Raw genomic sequence first — 17,688 nt, forward strand, 5'->3', positions numbered from 1 at the left:
TCGCTGCTTTTCACTGGAAACGGGTTAAAATGCAGTGTAGAGTGTGCTTAAAACAGTGTGATGACCAGGATGACGGCAAAACGGCAACGCTCTTCCATTCTTTGCTTGAAGGCGTGCTGATTGGAGAATATTTGAATGATTTGTTCGATCTGCAGGTTTGTGGATGGCAGCGGTGAACAGAAGAAAAACCTCTCCTGAAACCATTCCAACATTACAGATCTACGAGGATGATTGTTTTCCATAGCATATCTGCGAGCAGTGTCATCTGGAGCTCCAAATAGTGTCGATCTTCAGGGAACGGCTTCTCGCGTCGGACAACACGCTGCGTGGATTGAATCGTCTCGGAGATGGTCTAAATTATGGCGAAACATTGGTGGAAGAATCCATTGCATCGTGTACAGCTACTGCAACTACGCGGGAGTCTATGGAGCAAGAATCTGTTACTGAGATGGCAACTACCCGCTGTGGGGATTGTGGGAAGAAGCTGTATGATACGGAACCGACCTATCTATTTCAACAAAGCAACCCGCCCAATAATATTTCAAACATTATGCTGTGCCAAGAATGTTACCAACGAATCACCGTGGTTCACGCTGAAACTACTGAGGCTGACATACAGAAGGGTTGTACCGACACAAACCCTGATACTCCTTCACTAGCGATCGATTTGATGCCCATGGAACCATCGAACTCTTGTACGAGAGCAAATCGTTTTTGTTGCGTGACACACTGCTCGGAGCAGTTTACAGAGGAAGCAGCGTTAGTGCAGCACGCTCAGGAAATGCACGCGATAAAGATTCGCAAAAATCGCGAAAAACAAGAACCCGGTAGACCTTTCAAATGCAATGTATGCTTTCGTGCGTTTGGTTCATCGAAAAACTTGCGCGTTCATCAGTTGGTTCGTTCGAATGTGCACAATCGCAATTTCACCTGCACCACATGTCCTTTTCGTGCCGGCAATATGGCAGCTCTAACGATCCATGAGCGTTCCCATACCGGAGAGCGTCCGTTTGGGTGCGACTCGTGCGAGAAACGATTCGCTTCGGAAGCTACACTAAAATCGCACCAGGTTTGTCATCGAGACGAGCGACCATTCGAATGTTCCTACTGTTCGAAAACGTTCGCCCGCAAGCGAAACTTGCAGGAGCATCTTTCGTTGTGCCAGTCGGACGAAAAACCATATCACTGTGAAGATTGTAGTGCTCGGTTTAAATCGAAGCAACACTTACGGTTGCATCGCCGACTGCACACGGGAGAAAAACCGTACATGTGTAGCGTGTGTCCTAAAACTTTCTATTACATTTCCGATCGAAAGCGGCACGAACTATCACACGCGGGCGCCAAACCGTACAGTTGCCAGACTTGTGATGCATCGTACAGCCGGAAGTATGCACTTACCATGCACGAACGAACGCACACGGGCGAGCAGCCGTTTGGGTGTGAAGATTGTGGAAAACGATTTTCCAAATCTTCACTGTTGAAGCGGCATGTGGCAAGGCATAGCTGTGGCGGAAAAATTGTTTCGAGTAAGCAACAGGTAGCACGCAAGACTCGGCTGAAGAAGGAAGCCACAATTGACTGAAAGAAAAAAATAAATTAATTTTAGTAAGCATGAATTTGAATTTCTTGCAGTTTGATTGTAGGAACTTTTTCACCGGGCTTAATCATCAACTGTCATCTTGATGTACGTTTGTTTACATGTCACATACAGCCAAAAAACGTAAACATTCATCTAAATCCATCGCAAATAGGCAAACGCGATATAATCCCAGATCCTAAAATGTGGAATGAGGAATTTAATGTTTTTAAAAATGATAAGACACCGCAGGCGCCGGCAACAAAGGTAAACCGAGCGAATCTACCCCGGCGGGCAAGGAACTTTAGGTTAGTGTTTCTGGGTGCAGTAACTATCCGTGATGCCGTGCTTTAACCATTCGATATTTGTTTCCACACAGCAAAGAACAGCTTCAAAAGGCACTTCGGAAGAAAAAAGAATGTAACGACAGGGCTCAACGCATCGTTGAAACATTGATTGAACCGGGACGCACAGAGGACGAGCTGCTCACCCTCGTAAGGGACATTAACCAATGCCACATGGACGACATCATCCAGGAGCGTGCAATTGTGAAGATCTGTGGTTATCCACTGTGCGATAATGCGCTCACAAAGTAGGTCCAAGCTTGACGATCGCTTTGGTTGCTGTTTCGAGCGACGATCTGTCGTTAACCGTCCGTTCTTTTCCAATCCCATTTTAGTATACCGAAGCAACAGTATGTGATATCCGTTACCCGAAACAAGGTGTACGACATCACGGAAAGGAAGAACTTCTGTAGCGGCCATTGCTACAAAGCATCAAACTTTATCAAACAGCAAATGTTAACAAGCCCCCTTTGGTTGCGGGACCAGGAGGACATACCGAACTTCCGGCTGATCAATGGCAGGCACCTTATTTATCGGGAAACGGACGTAAAGAAACCGTTGCAACCGAGTGAAGTGGTATTTGGAGAGTTGAAAATTGTAGAACGAACGTATGATCCAAAAGAACAGGAAGAAATATTGAAAAAGGAACTACTGCGAGACGACTGTTCAACGGGTCAGATGGCAGGAACGGCAGTTCAGGATGCTGTCGGTGTGGAGGGAGCATTGGAAAATGTGCTTTCACAGTTAAAAATTTAGGGGAAAATTATGGTATATGTTTTGTGATAAAGTGTAATAAAACGAATGCGTGAAATAATTAAAAATAATTAAATCGACTTTCTCTTTTCTTGGGCAGGGTTTGCTAGCTGCAGGGATTTATGACGTCACTTGTCACAACATTGACGTTTCGGAGGAGTGTTTGTTTACGTTTGTTTACCTGTGTGCTGGAAGCAGTAGTTTTGTACAAAGCAAATTTTCATTAAAAAAGATGTAAGTATACATCACACTTTAGTGCAATATATACCACACGTTGCTTGAGGTAGGTGTCGATCGTGAAAAAATGTTTTCAATCTTTAGAATTTGGTGTGTTATACCATGTTTCTGGAAGAAACCTTCGGCGGTTCCCGGTGCGGCCTGTCAGAAGAACGATGCGAAATTGGATGTTTTTATTAATCCGTATCGGCAAAGGGGCATAAGGGTGTTTTGCTTCAGAACTGACTAAACAGTCAGTTTTATCGAGCTAGACCAATTACAGTCTACAGAATACCTTGAATATGCTCAAGCTATTTTTGTAGCATGTCCCAACTCTGATTAATCTTGTATTGAAATGGTGTGCATTCCACCTGTTGTGCAATTCTTCACTGAATACAGCGATAACATTAATGTCAGAGAGTTTCTTTATCAGACCCCAGCCCAGTTGCGGGATGTTGAGTGCTGTTGGAATATAAGAAGTACTCTGGTAATGGCTTCTTGTTGGAGGAAAACATAAATCCCCCCACAAACCTCCGATCGTTGATCGTGCTCCTGTGTGAAATCAAATAAATTCCATTACGGAGTTCTGTTTGGTCCATAACACAGAGGAATATAGTCAGTCCGACAGTCAGTAACGACAACGATCATATCTGTTCTGAATAGTCCGGTATCGTTCTCATAATTTGATCGAGCGGAATCTGCGCCTCGACAGTATTGTTGACTTTTGACCCATGATAATTGAAGGTGTTTTGAGGACTTTGATGTGTATGATCCCTCCACCTTCCTAAAATGTTACTGGCCTCGTTGAATATCTCGGAAGCATCGGCGGTGGGTCAAATCTTCCACACGGTAGGATCGGAGAGTGAATCCCTTTAGGACCGTCCATCCTTTAAGGATATTACCTATAAGGATATTACGGTCTGCTCGATTCTTTGAAGAGCACCTCGTAAAGCAAATTGGGCCTTCATCATTAGCTCATCTCACCTCATTTTGTTTGACTTTTAGAAGAAGGTTCCATCTCCGAATTTCGGATGACTCTATCTGGCAGTCCTGGTAAGCTGAACTGTGCTTAATGATACCACGTAGTTGGATTAGTCAGTCCTCACTACGGGGGAACGGTCCGGATGGGATGTTTGAACTCCGGTTCTGTCGTATGATGACCGGCACCGTAGTCGCCTCCACCGTCCAGCACCGATCTAGCTAGGATGGGGGTTGATACAGGTCGTAAGATCGTAGACCTGTTTTGGTAGTAAAACCTAAAACCTTTGCTGTTAGTGTAATAAGTATATTTAAAAGCTTCAAACTTTTGAAACTAACTTTGGCCCAACCGTTCAGCTCCGTCATACGATACGCGAATGAAGTAACAACCTTGAATAGTTGGAACATTAAATATGAAACCTCCTTAACGTTGCCTCCGATCGAGAGCCGTCTACCAATGGCAAAAGTGATGCTAAAAAAGTGTGCACGTCTGCAAAGTCTAAAAACGCGAGGCGCTAAATTGGATTCAATTCCCTCCCATTAACCTAACCGGGCCGATTATTTCGCATCTGCGGCGGTACCTCGCCACGTCGTGAACCGGTTCCGGGCCGAATCACGCACTGATCAGCTGACGGGTACATGGGAGGAGCAATAAAGACAATTTTGCTTTCTTTTGCACACAAGTTTGCTACCCCCTCTTCAGGGTGGACAAATGCAGAGGACTTTGCTCGAGTCCGGGACAGCGAACGGTTTCTGTCGGTTTGCCATAAGCTGAAGCCGCCCATCGGTGATCAATCAGCTGTCGCTCAATGCTTTTCTGTGGACCGCGTTTGTGAGAGACATTATTTTTAAAACCGTTGGCACATCCTTGGCAAGTCGAAAAAAGTGGAACGCACTGGAAGTGTGTTCGCCCGCAAAAGCAACGATGGTGTGTTGAACTGCTCACGTCTTCACATACCTTAGATTCATTTCTTCTCTTTCTGATCTTCCTTTTACAGACGCAATTGGCCGGTGATGCAGCTGGGCTAGTACGACTCCTCCAACACACATACATAACACAGCGGAAACGGTGCGAACCAACACGGGGAACCGGCGTACACGGACAACACCGGTGGAGCGAAAGCGCGAGACGGGGACAGTTCCACGCTCATAAAGGCACATTACATTGTTCGCGCAACCGCGATTCGCGCAAATACGGTTGAGCCGTGCAAGTATCATCTCAGCCACAGTTTCAGTCATAGTTGAGCATTGCCCGGGTGTAGTAGTACACGACGTTCAGCAGGTTCAGGAGTTAAGAACGAAGCATTTTGAGAGCATTTTCATTTTTTCTAAAGCAATAGCGTACGTGCTTTTCACATTCGAGGTAAAACGCAATCGTCTCTAGTTCAAGGGCGCAGCCAAACAAACGCGTTACATATCCACGCGATACGCGAAGGGTTGTGTAGTGAGTGTGTGTGTCAGAATATTGTTGTTTTCGGTAAAGGGCTGAGTAGGCAAATGGCGCAGCAAGTGCAGCAAGTTTTCAAGGTTGCCCTGGCCAAAACGGCTGGCCAGCGGGCGATGTCGACCGGTGTCATCGGTACGTTGGATGGTAAGTAAAACGTTCATGTTTAATTTTAAACGCATCGGCACGCTGCAACAGAAATAAACCGGTTTTGCAACGATGCAAACGGGAAGTTTTTCAATGCGTGTTGAAGGTGTTGCAAATGCTGGTGGTTGGTTTGCGTTTATGAACGGAATTGTGGATATGTAGGAAACTGCATTCGCTCTATCGGGTTTTATGTCGGCAAAGAAGATATGGCACTGGAACTAAGAACAAAGAGTGCTAAGGTGCGATGGTACACTTTGTTCCGGACAGTTTTTGCGCTTGATGTACAGAGTACTTGAAAGGTAAAATTGAACACCTTCCACAATTAGCCTTTGTCCAGTTCCTCTAAAGGCACCCCCTTATGCTAACACAATTTATGGTTTCACATTTTTGTTCTTCATTACACTTTGTTTTACTACAAACTAGGGATGGGCAGATCCGACCATTTGCCGGATCGGATCTGCCCGGAGCGCTCTGCCGCCGGAGTCGAGTCCGGATCATGATTCCGCGCTTCGGTTTTTTATCCGAGCGAAAACCATATGAAAATATTGCCATATGAAGACCGCCACCGCACCCGCTGCCAGGAAACATACTGATCCCGTATGATCCGCATGAGCCGTATGGCCTGTAAGGTAGGCGAAAATGCACCATTACCAGCAGCCGCTGTTAAAGGAAAAAGAAACACAGCAAACGAAAGTAACAAAAAAGAAGAGGAAACCCCTGTCGCCTCCAAAATTCTACCCGTAAATTATACAACCGTCTGGCAAGGACAAAGCAGAGAGAAGGTAACGCAGAGCAGTGTGCACGACATACATTTGCAGCAGAACGGGAATCCGGAGCGCGGAATCAAAACGAGTCCGGAATCGAAAACGAAACTGGTCGGAATCATTCTTTCGGATCGGATTGGACTCATTTATATGCTGGATCGGATCGGAATCGTGATTCCGGACCGGAGCGCCCATCCCTACTACAAGCATTCTTGCACTTGCAGGGATCTTTGAACGATGAGGACCCTTCGATGGCAAGGTATCTTGGGGCAAGGTCCGTTAAGAGAACGCTTGGATGACGAGGACATTTTGACTAAAAGATCTTTCGGTAAATAAGTTCCGACTAAGACTTTTGGAAGATAAGAACCCTTGAACTGGGTGGGCTTTTGGACTGTAAAGAAAACTTGTGAGGATTGAAACGAGGTGGCACCCTTTGAATACCACCGGTCCCGCCACCGTGAAGACCGGCGCCGTTATCGCCTCGACCATCGGACCGCCCCAATCCGATGGCATCCACATGGAACTTTCCGTTGGCATGAATATTCCGCCGCAATAGACGGACGAAATTTATCGACTGGTCATGCCCATTACTCTACGTGACACACGGCCCAAACACATTGTTGCAATCCGGTGTCGTTTTCACTGTAACTGGTTTGATCCGGTTGCGGTTGTCGTTGGAACACGTTTCATAATTCACCTCCCTTCATCAATGCCGCCTTCCACGACCCTTTTGTTTATGCTAATTTAAAACTGTCGTTGAAAACACTCCCATTCCAGTGTAAATATGCACACCCAGTGCTGAGCGTTTTGTTTCGCGGAATGCATTGCAACGTTTGCGATTTGAACCAAGTATCTCTAAAGCCCTTATTCGTTTTCTTCTCCATTTTTTCTCTTCTCCAGCGTCGACCGGTTCTTCCGTTACAAAGAAATGCGCCGCAACGCAATCGTCCGGGCTGCACATGTCGGTCCAGCGCAGCTACCCGCTGGCGGCCACCCTTCCGCTGCCACCGAACATTGACGCATCGGAGACGCGACGCTTTTCGCCGTTACGATCGCGCGACATTAATGCTTCGGCCCTGCTGACGCACCAATCGCTTGCACCGATCGATCTGGCCGGCGGTGGCGTGACCGACGCCGGCATGATCGATGTGACGGTGGACGCGAGCGCGGCCGGGCCGGTAGATCCGCACGTCCAGTCGTACGATTGTACCGGCGCCGTCAGCCTAAACTCGAGCATGCAGAGCAATGTGCCGAGCCCGTTCGGTGGTATGCACAAGTTTACGCACCTGAACATGCCGGGCGGTGCGTGGGCCCAGGAAAGCAAGTTCCTGTCGCACGAGCTCAACTCCTCGCACTACACCAACCTGCGGCAGGAGGTGCGTTCCGACTGGGGCAGCTACGAGGACCGACCGATCAAGCCGGAAGGTAGGCAGCTGCTGGTGGGTTTGTCAGGTTGTTGGCCACCGTCGCAGGGCGTTAGGGCGTTGTCAGGTAGTTCGTTAGGTCGGCGTGCCTTCTCACTCAGCTCAACACACTTATTGGCCTTTAGCTCCCCGGCGCTTCATAATAAAGCACCGCAAGCTAACACTGGCGCTGCTGCTGCTGCCGGGGAACCAAATTCGATAGGTAACAGCGCGTCGGGTGAGGAACAGGTCCCCGTCTCGCGCAAAGATCGGCTCAAGAAAGCTATCAAGGAGTACGGCTCTACCGTGCTCGTGTTCCATGTCAGCATTAGTCTCGCTTCTTTGGGTACCTGCTACCTGCTGGTATCGAGGTTTGTACACTAACCACTGTAATCTGTCCAGAGAGAGAGATAAGGTTTGCTCTCGTTCATCCCAAATACGCCGTGGTTCCTAATAATCCTCACTGTTGCTTTTCGACGTCCAGCTTTAATGCATCAATTAACCTTTCTTTTTAATGTAATTGTTTCTTTTTACCTACCTTTATACATCACGGAATCGTACAGCGGAATAGATATGGTCTCGCTGCTGGAACGTATGGGCTGGGGCGATTCTGCGCTCGCCAGCAAGGCTGGTGCCGGTGCCGGCACATTCGTCATCGCTTACGCTATCCATAAGGTGTTTGCTCCGGTTAGAATTAGTATCACCCTCGGCGCAACGCCCCTCATCGTACGGTATCTTCGCCGGAAGGGAATCCTGAAGCCTCCGGCGCCATCCGCATCGTCATCCTCTGGATCAGCAGCGGAGAAATCCTAGAACAAGAAACATTACTGTGCGCTGTGCGTGACGAGCGTTAGGCAGGGGAGTGCTTTTGGATTGGTTTAGGGTATATATTTTTGTATTTGAAAACATTTATCCTACTGTTACACAGTCAGCAATAAAGTTACATACTAGGCGTAGTACTTACTGTGTATGCCTTTTAAATAGATGGTATCAGTAATTTCCCCGGGGATATCTGGGTCACATAGTACAGTAGGTTACCCTCAAAGGGGGAACACACATCAGGCGATTCGCCGCTCTTCTTGCACACGTTTCTTCTGATCTGCTAGATACGCCTGCCTGCTTCTAGACTGGACTCTGCCCTCCAGCCTATAGTTAGGATTCGTCTATCGTCCATCCCGACGTCCATTTCCTCTTTTTCTTCTTCTTCTTTCTTGGCCTGCTCCTATGGAGTACGTCGGAGAGACATGGTCTGGTGTCCAATCCGTTTCCAGGAAACACGGTCCATGGATGCATCCGATCTTACTCAGGTCTGACTCCACTTGATCCAGCCAACGAGCTCGCTGTGCTCCTCTACGTCTCGTGCCGACGGGCAGCTGGCGAGCACTTTCCTGTTAGGGCATGAGTCCGGCATCCTCTTCATCACGTGCCCTAACCAACGTATCCGTATGGCATTTGTATGGCAACCGTCAGGATGTCTGCATCGCCAAACTGCTCAGTGGTTCATTCTCCTTCTCCACACGCCCTGCAAAGATGGCGAGTGCATTGGTGTTCTCCGCCAGCATAGTCTAGGACTCGTGCCTGCAGAGGACTACCGGCCGTATAAGGGAACGTTATATGGCTCATTTTGTGCGTATAGGAGTCTTCCGGATCTCAGGAGGCTATGCAGCCCGTAGTAGGCACGATTCCCCTGAATCCACTCGTCCGGTAGTTCTTCCTGGCCTCATAATACTGGCTATCAGCCGATGCGGCCTCTCCGGACACATTTTGAAAGCCGCTGCTCTGCTGAATATGCTCACATATCCGTGGTAAACGTGGCTTTCGACTTGCGCGTTTATAGTTCGAATTTAATCTTCGGAATAGTTCACTCACAAAAAAAAACACACACACACACAATCTTCCATTCATTTACACATGTTTCCATTGTCTTTCATACTTGTGTCTAAATACAGCGCTTAATCGGTTTTCGATACTCCACCACGTGAGTAAACAGTTTAACCATAAAAATCTTAATCCTTATCTTCCTTACGATGCTATCAATGACATATCCTTGTTGATTTCTATTAAATTCCCACCTTTTGTTTCCTCTCTACATTCTATTGCTCTGTGTGGAAAGGAGGATATCTTTCCGCTGTAGTTTTATATTGTTAACACACGCACACGTCAGATTTGTGCCCTTTGCCACATACACACACCATAGAGAGAGAGTGTCAAGACAGAGCATTTGTGAAGAAATGGGAAAGAATTTCGCTGTAACTGAAGGTGACAGACCAAGTGAACGTGACTAGTGTGCTTCGGATACCTGCAGGTAACCTAACTAACACACGCATATCTAGTGTTGGGATAAAACTTAAAGCAAACGGAACAAAAATCTAAAAACATTTATACACATAGTTGCAGAAAGTTAGTAAAAGAAAAGAAGAATGGTCTGCCTTCAAACCCGAATAGGAATAGGAACACGAGATCTTCGCCTTTTTATGTGTGTGCGTGTGTTCGTGTGATGGGACACTTTCGTTTAATATCACATATCTGTTCGGGGGAACAGAAGCTACGAATTGCTGCTTTTGAATTTACTTAATCGTTAATCCTGCCATTATCCCCGTAATTCTAATTCTTATTTCTCCTCTCCCGCAATCTACACGACGCAAACGTTCCGGGTTCATGGTTCTGCCAACCGAGTTGAACCGAGCCGTCTTCTGCTTCTGCCCCTCTCCCCGTCCCTTCTTCTGTATAATTGTACCGTAAATATTGAACTGATTTGGGGCTTTTGCAGTGGGAGAAATACTACGCTTGTACTACACACCTCTAGTAGTGTTGTTGCCACAGTGCCACACTGCCCCGGCGCGGGTGCGTTCATTGCGCTCAACCCGAACGTTTGGGTTGAAGCAGCGTGACGGCCTGCGACGCGTCCGGGAACAGGTTGTAATAGTTAACGAGCGGGACGTACGCCGCACCAATGACGCGACCCGCAAACCACCGTCCGTGCAGCGCGTTCACGGCGAGCACGGCCGTCGCAATGCTGGGACATTTGACGTACACGTTGCCCGACGGCGATTGCTTGTCGACGTACACGTGCTGCACACCGCCGTGCTTGTTGCACTCCTCTATCACGTCGTCCTGTATTTCCAAATCCCAGCTCGGGTTGGTTTCCGTCGCCGGATCGAACATGTTGGACAGCAGGAAGCACTGGGTAGCGATCGGTGGCGACTGTTGGATCGGTTGCTGCGGTACGGGTTGCGGTGCGGTTGCCAGCAGTGCATCGGCTGCTGCACGCGGCACGGCCAGTCCGGCACCTTCCGCCAGCTTGAACATCAGCTGCAATCGTCCGGTGGCGCCAAGCTCGATGCCACTCCGGTCCATCTCGTCCGTGTCGAGCGAGGCATGCGTGGTCACGTCCAACCGCTCCGTCACGTTGCCTACCTTCATCGGACGACCGGCTAGCTCGAATCCGTTCAGCTGCTCCAGCGCTTTCTTCGCGTCGTCGGCATTATGGAACTGGAAAGGGAGGAATGATGTGCTTCATTACTTTTGGGTGCCTTTACCGCTGCTGTGTGAAGATATTTTAGTTGGATTTTTATAGTCCGTTCAATACGTATGTACGATCTCGCAATGGAATCGACTGAATACCACATACTGCAGGTAAGCAATCTAAAAACTGCAAGATCCGCTAGTTCGAAAACTTTCTTGTAATTTATGCAAACTTCTTCCCCTCGATTGCAAACTAACAATCACAATCAAGTCAAGGGTGTGCAAAGTTCCTGGTGTTGTCTTTTGAATCATGTCATAATTACATTTTTGAGCATCAATCATAACTGCGACTTGTTTCATTCATAACTGCGAGCCTGATAACAATTATCAGAACGTTCTTCGAAGGCTGCTTAAATCTTTGATTGATACACGCGCGGCTAGGATGAACGGAAGTCATCACAGACTCCAGATAAACAATAAGTCTTTACGCTACAGTCGCAATACTTACTGTGATAAATCCGTAGCCCTTTGACCGTCCTGTGTCCGCGTCCATGATCAGCTGAATGTTATCAATTTTACCGAACGGCTCAAATATGCCATTCAGCATGTCTTCCGTTATGTTGAAATGGAGCGAACCGACGTACAGTCGCATCGGTCCGGATGGATTCTTCGGCGGTGCGGCTGGCGGCTGGCTGGCCATTCTGTTCTTTTCCGCCTGCGTGTGCTGCACACTGATCGGTATGCCGAGCAGCTTCTGCCCGGACAGCCCGAGCGCTAGGGCGACCGATTCCGGATCCTTAAACTCGATGTAAGCGATACCCTTGAATCGCTTCGTTTTGTTGCACGTGATCAATCGTACATCCCGGACCTTGCCCACGCTCGAGAAGAATTCTTCCAGGTCGCGTGCGTGTATGCGCTGGGACAGTTGCATGCAAAACACGGTACGTGCATCACGATCCTCCTGGGTCATCTCTTCCAGCGGCGAACGATCGCGATAGTAGCCGCCCGAACCACCCCGTCCACGTCCACGGTAGGGTTTCGGGGACATGGACCGGCGCCCCCGTCCACGGATACCGTCCCGCGAGCGGCTACGGCGGCGGTAGTCCCGCTCGCGCGACCGGCGTCGATGATCACGGTCACGGGAACGACGCTTTTCCACCACCATCTCCCGGCGATGGTGATCGCTTTTTCCACCGCTGCGGTCTTTCTCCTTCGAGCGATCCTTCGAACGTTCGCGACGCGGAGGCGTGCGTGATTTGCTTCGTTCCTTGCTGCGACGGCGCTCCTTGTCTCGGCTGCGACCACCGGGTGATCCTGAGCGATGCTTTTTGGAACGCACCTCGACTTCACGATCGCGTTCACGGTCCCGGTCCCGCTCGCGTTCCCTATCGCGATCGCGCGATCGGCTACGATGGCTATGGTGGGTGATAGCATAAAGAAAAACAATCAGCTAAACGATGCTCCGATTAAGGAACTATCTTTCCCGTTCCAGTACTTACCGAGACGATTTGCTATGCCCATTTTCCTTCAGCTTCTTTTCTCCATTGCTTGAACCATTTTGCACGGGCGATGCATCATCCTACGGGTGGGAGTCGTTTTAGTTGAGCCGAGTGCACAGCATTGAGATGCGGGTCGGTCGAGAGGCAGTTTTTGGACGAGCGCGGACGTACATACACACACACACACGCACGTCGCAAACCGTACCGAGAAGATAAGGTCGTATTCGAGAAAATGAAAATGATGCATACGCGGGAATGGCATGTGAACGCGGTTGAGTTTTTTTTTTGTTGGTGTTTGATTTTCAGGACGCGAGATACACATTGCCAGAAATTGGCGAGATAGTGATGAAGGATTAAAGAAAAGAAAAAATAACAGAAAAAAAAGAAAGGGAAAGAGAGAAGAGAAAACAACAAACAAATCGAATTAATTAAATACGCTTTCAGTTGGACGGTTTTATGCACGCCGCCTGCGCGCTGGAATGCAGCAGGAATTGGATGGAAGGTAGAGGTCTCAGACGAGACAAAGACACAGTGTACTCCCCCCGATCGTGGTACGCGACCGCGCGCGCGCGCGCACCCAGCAGAAGTAATATGCAAATATAAGAGAAAAACAGATTCAACAGATACGGTTCAGCTCGCGTCTCCGTGTTCGCTGACGGCGCCGAGTGGCTGTCGATTCGGTTCACCTACGAGGCAGAAGAGAACAAAAACTGGCTTGTGGTTTGCTTATTTGGTTCCGATGTTTTCGATTTACGCATTTCCGACCAAGCCTCATTCTAAACTACATCGGTTTCCGGGTGGAATGGGGGGCACACAACAACAGGATCGATCGATGATGTGTGGCTCTGCGAAACGTGGTATCGAGCGAAGTTTCTGCAATAACAACACATTGTATTCGGTTATGGGAACACACAAACTTACGTTTGGGAACTGATTGCTATGGGTTTAAGATTACGTTGCCAACCAAGTGTGTACTACGGGACACCTAGATATGTGGTTGGGATACCGGGTTTACGGTCAGACAGACATAAGCCATCCGCGCGAAGCTATCCCCACGCAATCTGCAGAGCAATTAATCTGCAAAAGGAAAATAAGGCCTTTTAGCGATTGCTCGTGTAGCAAAGCAAAAGGAACCGCAATCGAAGCACGTATCTCCGTCTCTATATACGGTGTGTGTGTGTCTCTGTTTGTGTCTTGCTTCTTGGTGGTAATCAGTTCACCATCAGACTGCGCCACACGTACCGGCAACGCTCATCAAAAAGCGGCCAGTTTGCGTGCGCCCACAAATACATCTTGGCTGGTGGCACGGCATCAATTGATTGATCTGCAAAGAATCGGGTTCAAAAGTTGTCATTGGATCACATACACACGCACAATGATTAATTGCGTATAACGTAGCCGTCGTCGTCCTTTTTCGTTGTCACAGCCTCACACACCGATGCGGAAGGAATGTGGCCCAACGAGCTGAGGAGAATTATTTGCGCACCGATTCTCTACAGAACCACCACACTATAAGGCCCCCCAGCAGTGGCCAGCCGGCCATCGAAATATTTGCGAACCTAGAAAAAATCTACAGACTCGTGTGTTATGTGGAGAGAGAGAGAGAGAGATAGACAGAGAATGAGAGAAAGGGAAAGAGCCTCAGCCAGTCGCTCCCAATTGGACGCCAACGGCTGCCACTTGGGACTTGTGGATCCATTGGGGATGCCTTTGGGTTCGTGTGTGCTACAACTGAGCGGGAGAAGCACCTGTAAAGAGAGCAACGTGTAACGCGGGCGGCATCGTAGCTTGTTTGTGTGTTCCCTATCATGCGTTGCTTCTTAATCGGTTCCACCAGTTGCGATCCCGTTTGCGGATGGTAACCTATATTCAAAATCTGTCCGAGAAACAGCCGATCACCTAGAACGAGCAGATACTAAGGCAATGCATGTCACGATTCGGTTTCGTGCCATGGATTGGTAGGCAACGGTTACACACACACACACACGACCAACGCCCTAAGCGTGATTCCCGTTTGTATGGGGCAAACTAAAAATAGAGAATCTAAGAAGAGGTACGTTACAGCGCGCTACAAAGCTGCATTGCTTTGACATCGGTCTTGTTCACCGTTAACAGCCCCGCTTTGACCGAGCATCGTGCTGGTACAATCTAGCCAGTTTGAAATCGCTTCTAAGACACACATTCTACGAAAAAGGAAACGCGGTTAAACATTTTTGCGATGAAACTTGCCTCATCTGAATTGATTGTTCGATCCTACTGCTCGTGTCTTGTCTGTGTGGTTTTATGCGATCGCTGTGTAATCATTAAGGATAGCCTAGAACAGAAACGAGCAAAAAATGCTGATAACCAGCTAGTGTCCACCGTTTTGCAAAAGCTGAGTAATGTACAAAACCAGGAAGGGGAGAAATATAGGAGAGCGACCGAAGCTCAACAGTACGAGCATTAATCGAGGATCGTGTGTGGGGCATATCTATTTTTGTGCACATAATCACAATCCTATGTTCCCCAATTTAATCCTGACGATCCTCGATTCATGCACATATTGTTGTTCGCTTGTACATATAGGGATAAAGCCTTCGTGCGTACTTTTCTGTAACTGGATAAAAGATTCCCTCCCTAAACTTGTCGCTTAGACATCGCCATCAAGGAAGGGCCAAGCGTCCTCTATGAAAGGACGAAAGGATTTAATCACGTACGTTTGCGTGGATTCTTATGATGCGCTTTGTCAATCGTGTGACTCTGTTCTGATCAATAGAGATATATGAGCTATTGGTTTTGTATTTTTGCCTACTTTTATTCCAACCAGCAGACACAGAGCAGCCTGTTCAGAGATCAGCCTAGAAAAATAAAGAGAAAGTTCCACTTTAATCACATTGGTTCGGTCGCGAACATTTCGCTGGCGGTCATTATGTGTTTTGTTTTTTGTTTTGGCTTTTCATTTACGGAGAGCAAGAGAACCGCGAAAGATAGCTCCAACAAAAAGGAGGGCTTTTAGGAGGATACTATGTGATGTACATCGATAAAACAAACGATCGAAACGATAAGATGTTGGGGGGGAAAGGATACGAAAACAAAAATAGGACCGCTAGAGAATATGGATAAATGGGAGGTTTGCTTTTTGTTCGGGTTTACAAGAGCTCGTCGCTCGAATCATGACTTTGAATAATTTCGTATCCGTTACAGTTTTCGTAATATTATTGGTGGAGGGGAGATAGTACGTTCGTAGCATTATTTGGCGGTTTTCTTGTATTAATTGGTATGTACCTTTGTCTTGGAAGCTGATTACACACACTCTCTGTACCAAACTCATACCGGAACCTGACATTAGTATCGTCTATAAAATGCAGAAACGAGGAAAATTCATGTCATTTACCTTTGCGACAATTTGTTGTGATTGAGTTGGTAGTAATAATGGTTGTTAATTTAACATATATATAGGTTATTATTATATTGCTCTGTTTTCTGTTCCTTCCGAAGCACAGCACGCTTACATGCTACGAAATTCTTACATACACAAGTACAATGCTTGATGATTGTTTGTGAGGAGCATTGTGCGTATCATCTTTAGGACTATCTTATATAGGTCGGAACATGAAGAATCTACTGTTACTGCGTATTGTGGAGAAGATGAAAAGGAAAGACAGCAGCCAACCAAGGGACCAAATAGTCAAACGGAGCGTATTCATCACAAGCTTCCGGGATGGGACGAGCCTCCCCGGATCAGCTGTCTCTTTCCTTTCCATCTGTTCCACACGCGCCAGCGCGATCGAGAGCAATACTTTTTACGGGTCTGTTGCAGCGAGCAATACGCACACACACACACACTCACGCACACATGTACAACCATGAGCTCTCGAACCATCGCGATTCAGGTGCGTTCTTGAACTTACGACATTTCTGGCGACGAGAGGAGCGCGAATAGTAGAAACAGGATACTAAAAAATATACAATCACACACACGGCACAATCGTAGCTTTGCCGTGAACTACACTTACCTCCTTCTTGTAGGGCGCCTCGAGCAAATTCAGCACCTCATTATTGAGCTCGTCATCCGCCGCCATCTTGTCCGAGATGTGGTGCTCTTTACGTGTTTCGTGATCGTAAAATGTGGTACTTTTCATTCCGCGTTACAAGACGAAAGGCTTGTGCACTCAATCTACTGCAGTTACTGCCGGTGCAGCAAACGTTTAGCTTCGTGAGCGTGATAAATTTACACCGATTGTGAGCTGATAAAGGGGATTAAATTCACGAACGAACTGCACTGCTGGCTTCGGTTGCAAAATGTTGAGGAAACAAGATGGCGTGCCAGAAGGAAGATGAACGATGTTTGACATAAGAGCTGGAAAGGCGTCTGTCGATACGGGCGGGTTGAGTACTTGGACAGGGAACTGTTTGCATCGATATTTAAAAAATGACGGTTAAGATTTTTGGAAAGTATTAAATTTAAACAAGAATACATTTTTACAAAACGAAGAACAAGTTTATTGTTGTGTCTAGGTTAAATGCAACCATCACAATGTAAATTATTTACGTATTATCAATATCAAAAGCAAATTCCTTGTTTATCGACCGTTATCGTGGTGTTAATCTGGAGAATGTGATTTGTTGAATTGAATGAATCTGTTGAAAGAGGACGATTACCGCTGTGATGACGGGATACGCAAGCTTGACAGCAGTTAATGTAGCAGCTACATTAGTACGCGTTGTTTGCAATTGTCTGCTGCGTTTCCCGTAAAGTACCAAACCTTTGGGTACTGCATTGGCGAGAGGAAGCATGATTGCAACAACGAGGAGTATCATGATGATTGCCACCTTGTATTTATATCCGTCTGCCATTGGCCTCTTTGCATGCGCGTATTGTTGCTTTTTGTGCTGCGCTCGTTTCAAATCTACGAATAAGAAGCACTGTATAAATATATTGGCCTCGATCGCACGATGGTTCAACACTTGTATTACATTCACTTGTTTGGATTAACAGTTTAATCAATTGATATGTTAGCACTTGTCTTGAGTGGTATCAAGCGTCACCTCACTAGCTCTTGCCGGAACGAACACAACAATTCTTGTGCGCAGCCATTCTTGCGCTCTCGATTGTGCGC

At 47.4% G+C, this 17,688-nt stretch overlaps 4 protein-coding genes across 10 annotated transcripts; 3 read left to right on the forward strand and 1 right to left on the reverse strand.

The window, feature by feature from the left end:
• Positions 1 to 16: 16 nt before the first annotated feature.
• Positions 17 to 1,885, forward strand: LOC118512613 (zinc finger protein 771-like). Its single transcript, XM_036057292.1, has 3 exons — positions 17 to 155; positions 218 to 1,537; positions 1,633 to 1,885. The coding sequence occupies exons 2-3, from the start codon at positions 425 to 427 to the stop codon at positions 1,681 to 1,683; spliced, it is 1,164 nt and encodes a 387-aa protein (XP_035913185.1). The 5' UTR covers positions 17 to 155; positions 218 to 424; the 3' UTR covers positions 1,684 to 1,885.
• On the forward strand, positions 1,697 to 2,753 carry LOC118512616 (putative RNA polymerase II subunit B1 CTD phosphatase RPAP2 homolog). 2 transcript variants are annotated; one of them, XM_036057296.1, is made up of 3 exons: positions 1,697 to 1,843; positions 1,956 to 2,168; positions 2,256 to 2,753. In XM_036057296.1, the coding sequence occupies exons 1-3, from the start codon at positions 1,788 to 1,790 to the stop codon at positions 2,674 to 2,676; spliced, it is 690 nt and encodes a 229-aa protein (XP_035913189.1). In that variant the 5' UTR covers positions 1,697 to 1,787; the 3' UTR covers positions 2,677 to 2,753. The 2 variants fall into 2 exon arrangements, with proteins under 2 accessions (XP_035913189.1, XP_035913188.1); XM_036057295.1 differs by having other exon boundaries at positions 1,698 to 1,884.
• A 67-nt stretch (positions 2,754 to 2,820) lies between these two features.
• On the forward strand, positions 2,821 to 8,584 carry LOC118512612. Of its 6 annotated transcripts, none has more exons than XM_036057285.1 (4): positions 2,821 to 2,907; positions 4,866 to 5,458; positions 7,123 to 7,996; positions 8,189 to 8,584. In XM_036057285.1, exons 2-4 carry the CDS (start codon positions 5,365 to 5,367, stop codon positions 8,436 to 8,438), a joined length of 1,218 nt encoding a protein of 405 aa, XP_035913178.1. In that variant the 5' UTR covers positions 2,821 to 2,907; positions 4,866 to 5,364; the 3' UTR covers positions 8,439 to 8,584. The 6 variants fall into 6 exon arrangements, with proteins under 6 accessions (XP_035913178.1, XP_035913182.1, XP_035913183.1 ...); XM_036057289.1 differs by having other exon boundaries at positions 7,123 to 7,647; XM_036057290.1 differs by having other exon boundaries at positions 2,835 to 2,956; positions 7,123 to 7,647.
• A 930-nt stretch (positions 8,585 to 9,514) lies between these two features.
• Positions 9,515 to 16,895, reverse strand: LOC118512610 (RNA-binding protein 39-like). Its single transcript, XM_036057283.1, has 4 exons — positions 16,585 to 16,895; positions 12,590 to 12,669; positions 11,599 to 12,505; positions 9,515 to 11,117 (listed from the first exon to the last, which is right to left on the reverse strand). Exons 1-4 carry the CDS (start codon positions 16,708 to 16,710, stop codon positions 10,485 to 10,487), a joined length of 1,746 nt encoding a protein of 581 aa, XP_035913176.1. The 5' UTR covers positions 16,711 to 16,895; the 3' UTR covers positions 9,515 to 10,484.
• Positions 16,896 to 17,688: the final 793 nt, after the last annotated feature.

Source organism: Anopheles stephensi, chromosome 3, assembly GCF_013141755.1.
Source record: "Anopheles stephensi strain Indian chromosome 3, UCI_ANSTEP_V1.0, whole genome shotgun sequence".
In the NCBI taxonomy this organism is placed as follows: Eukaryota; Metazoa; Arthropoda; class Insecta; order Diptera; family Culicidae; genus Anopheles; species Anopheles stephensi.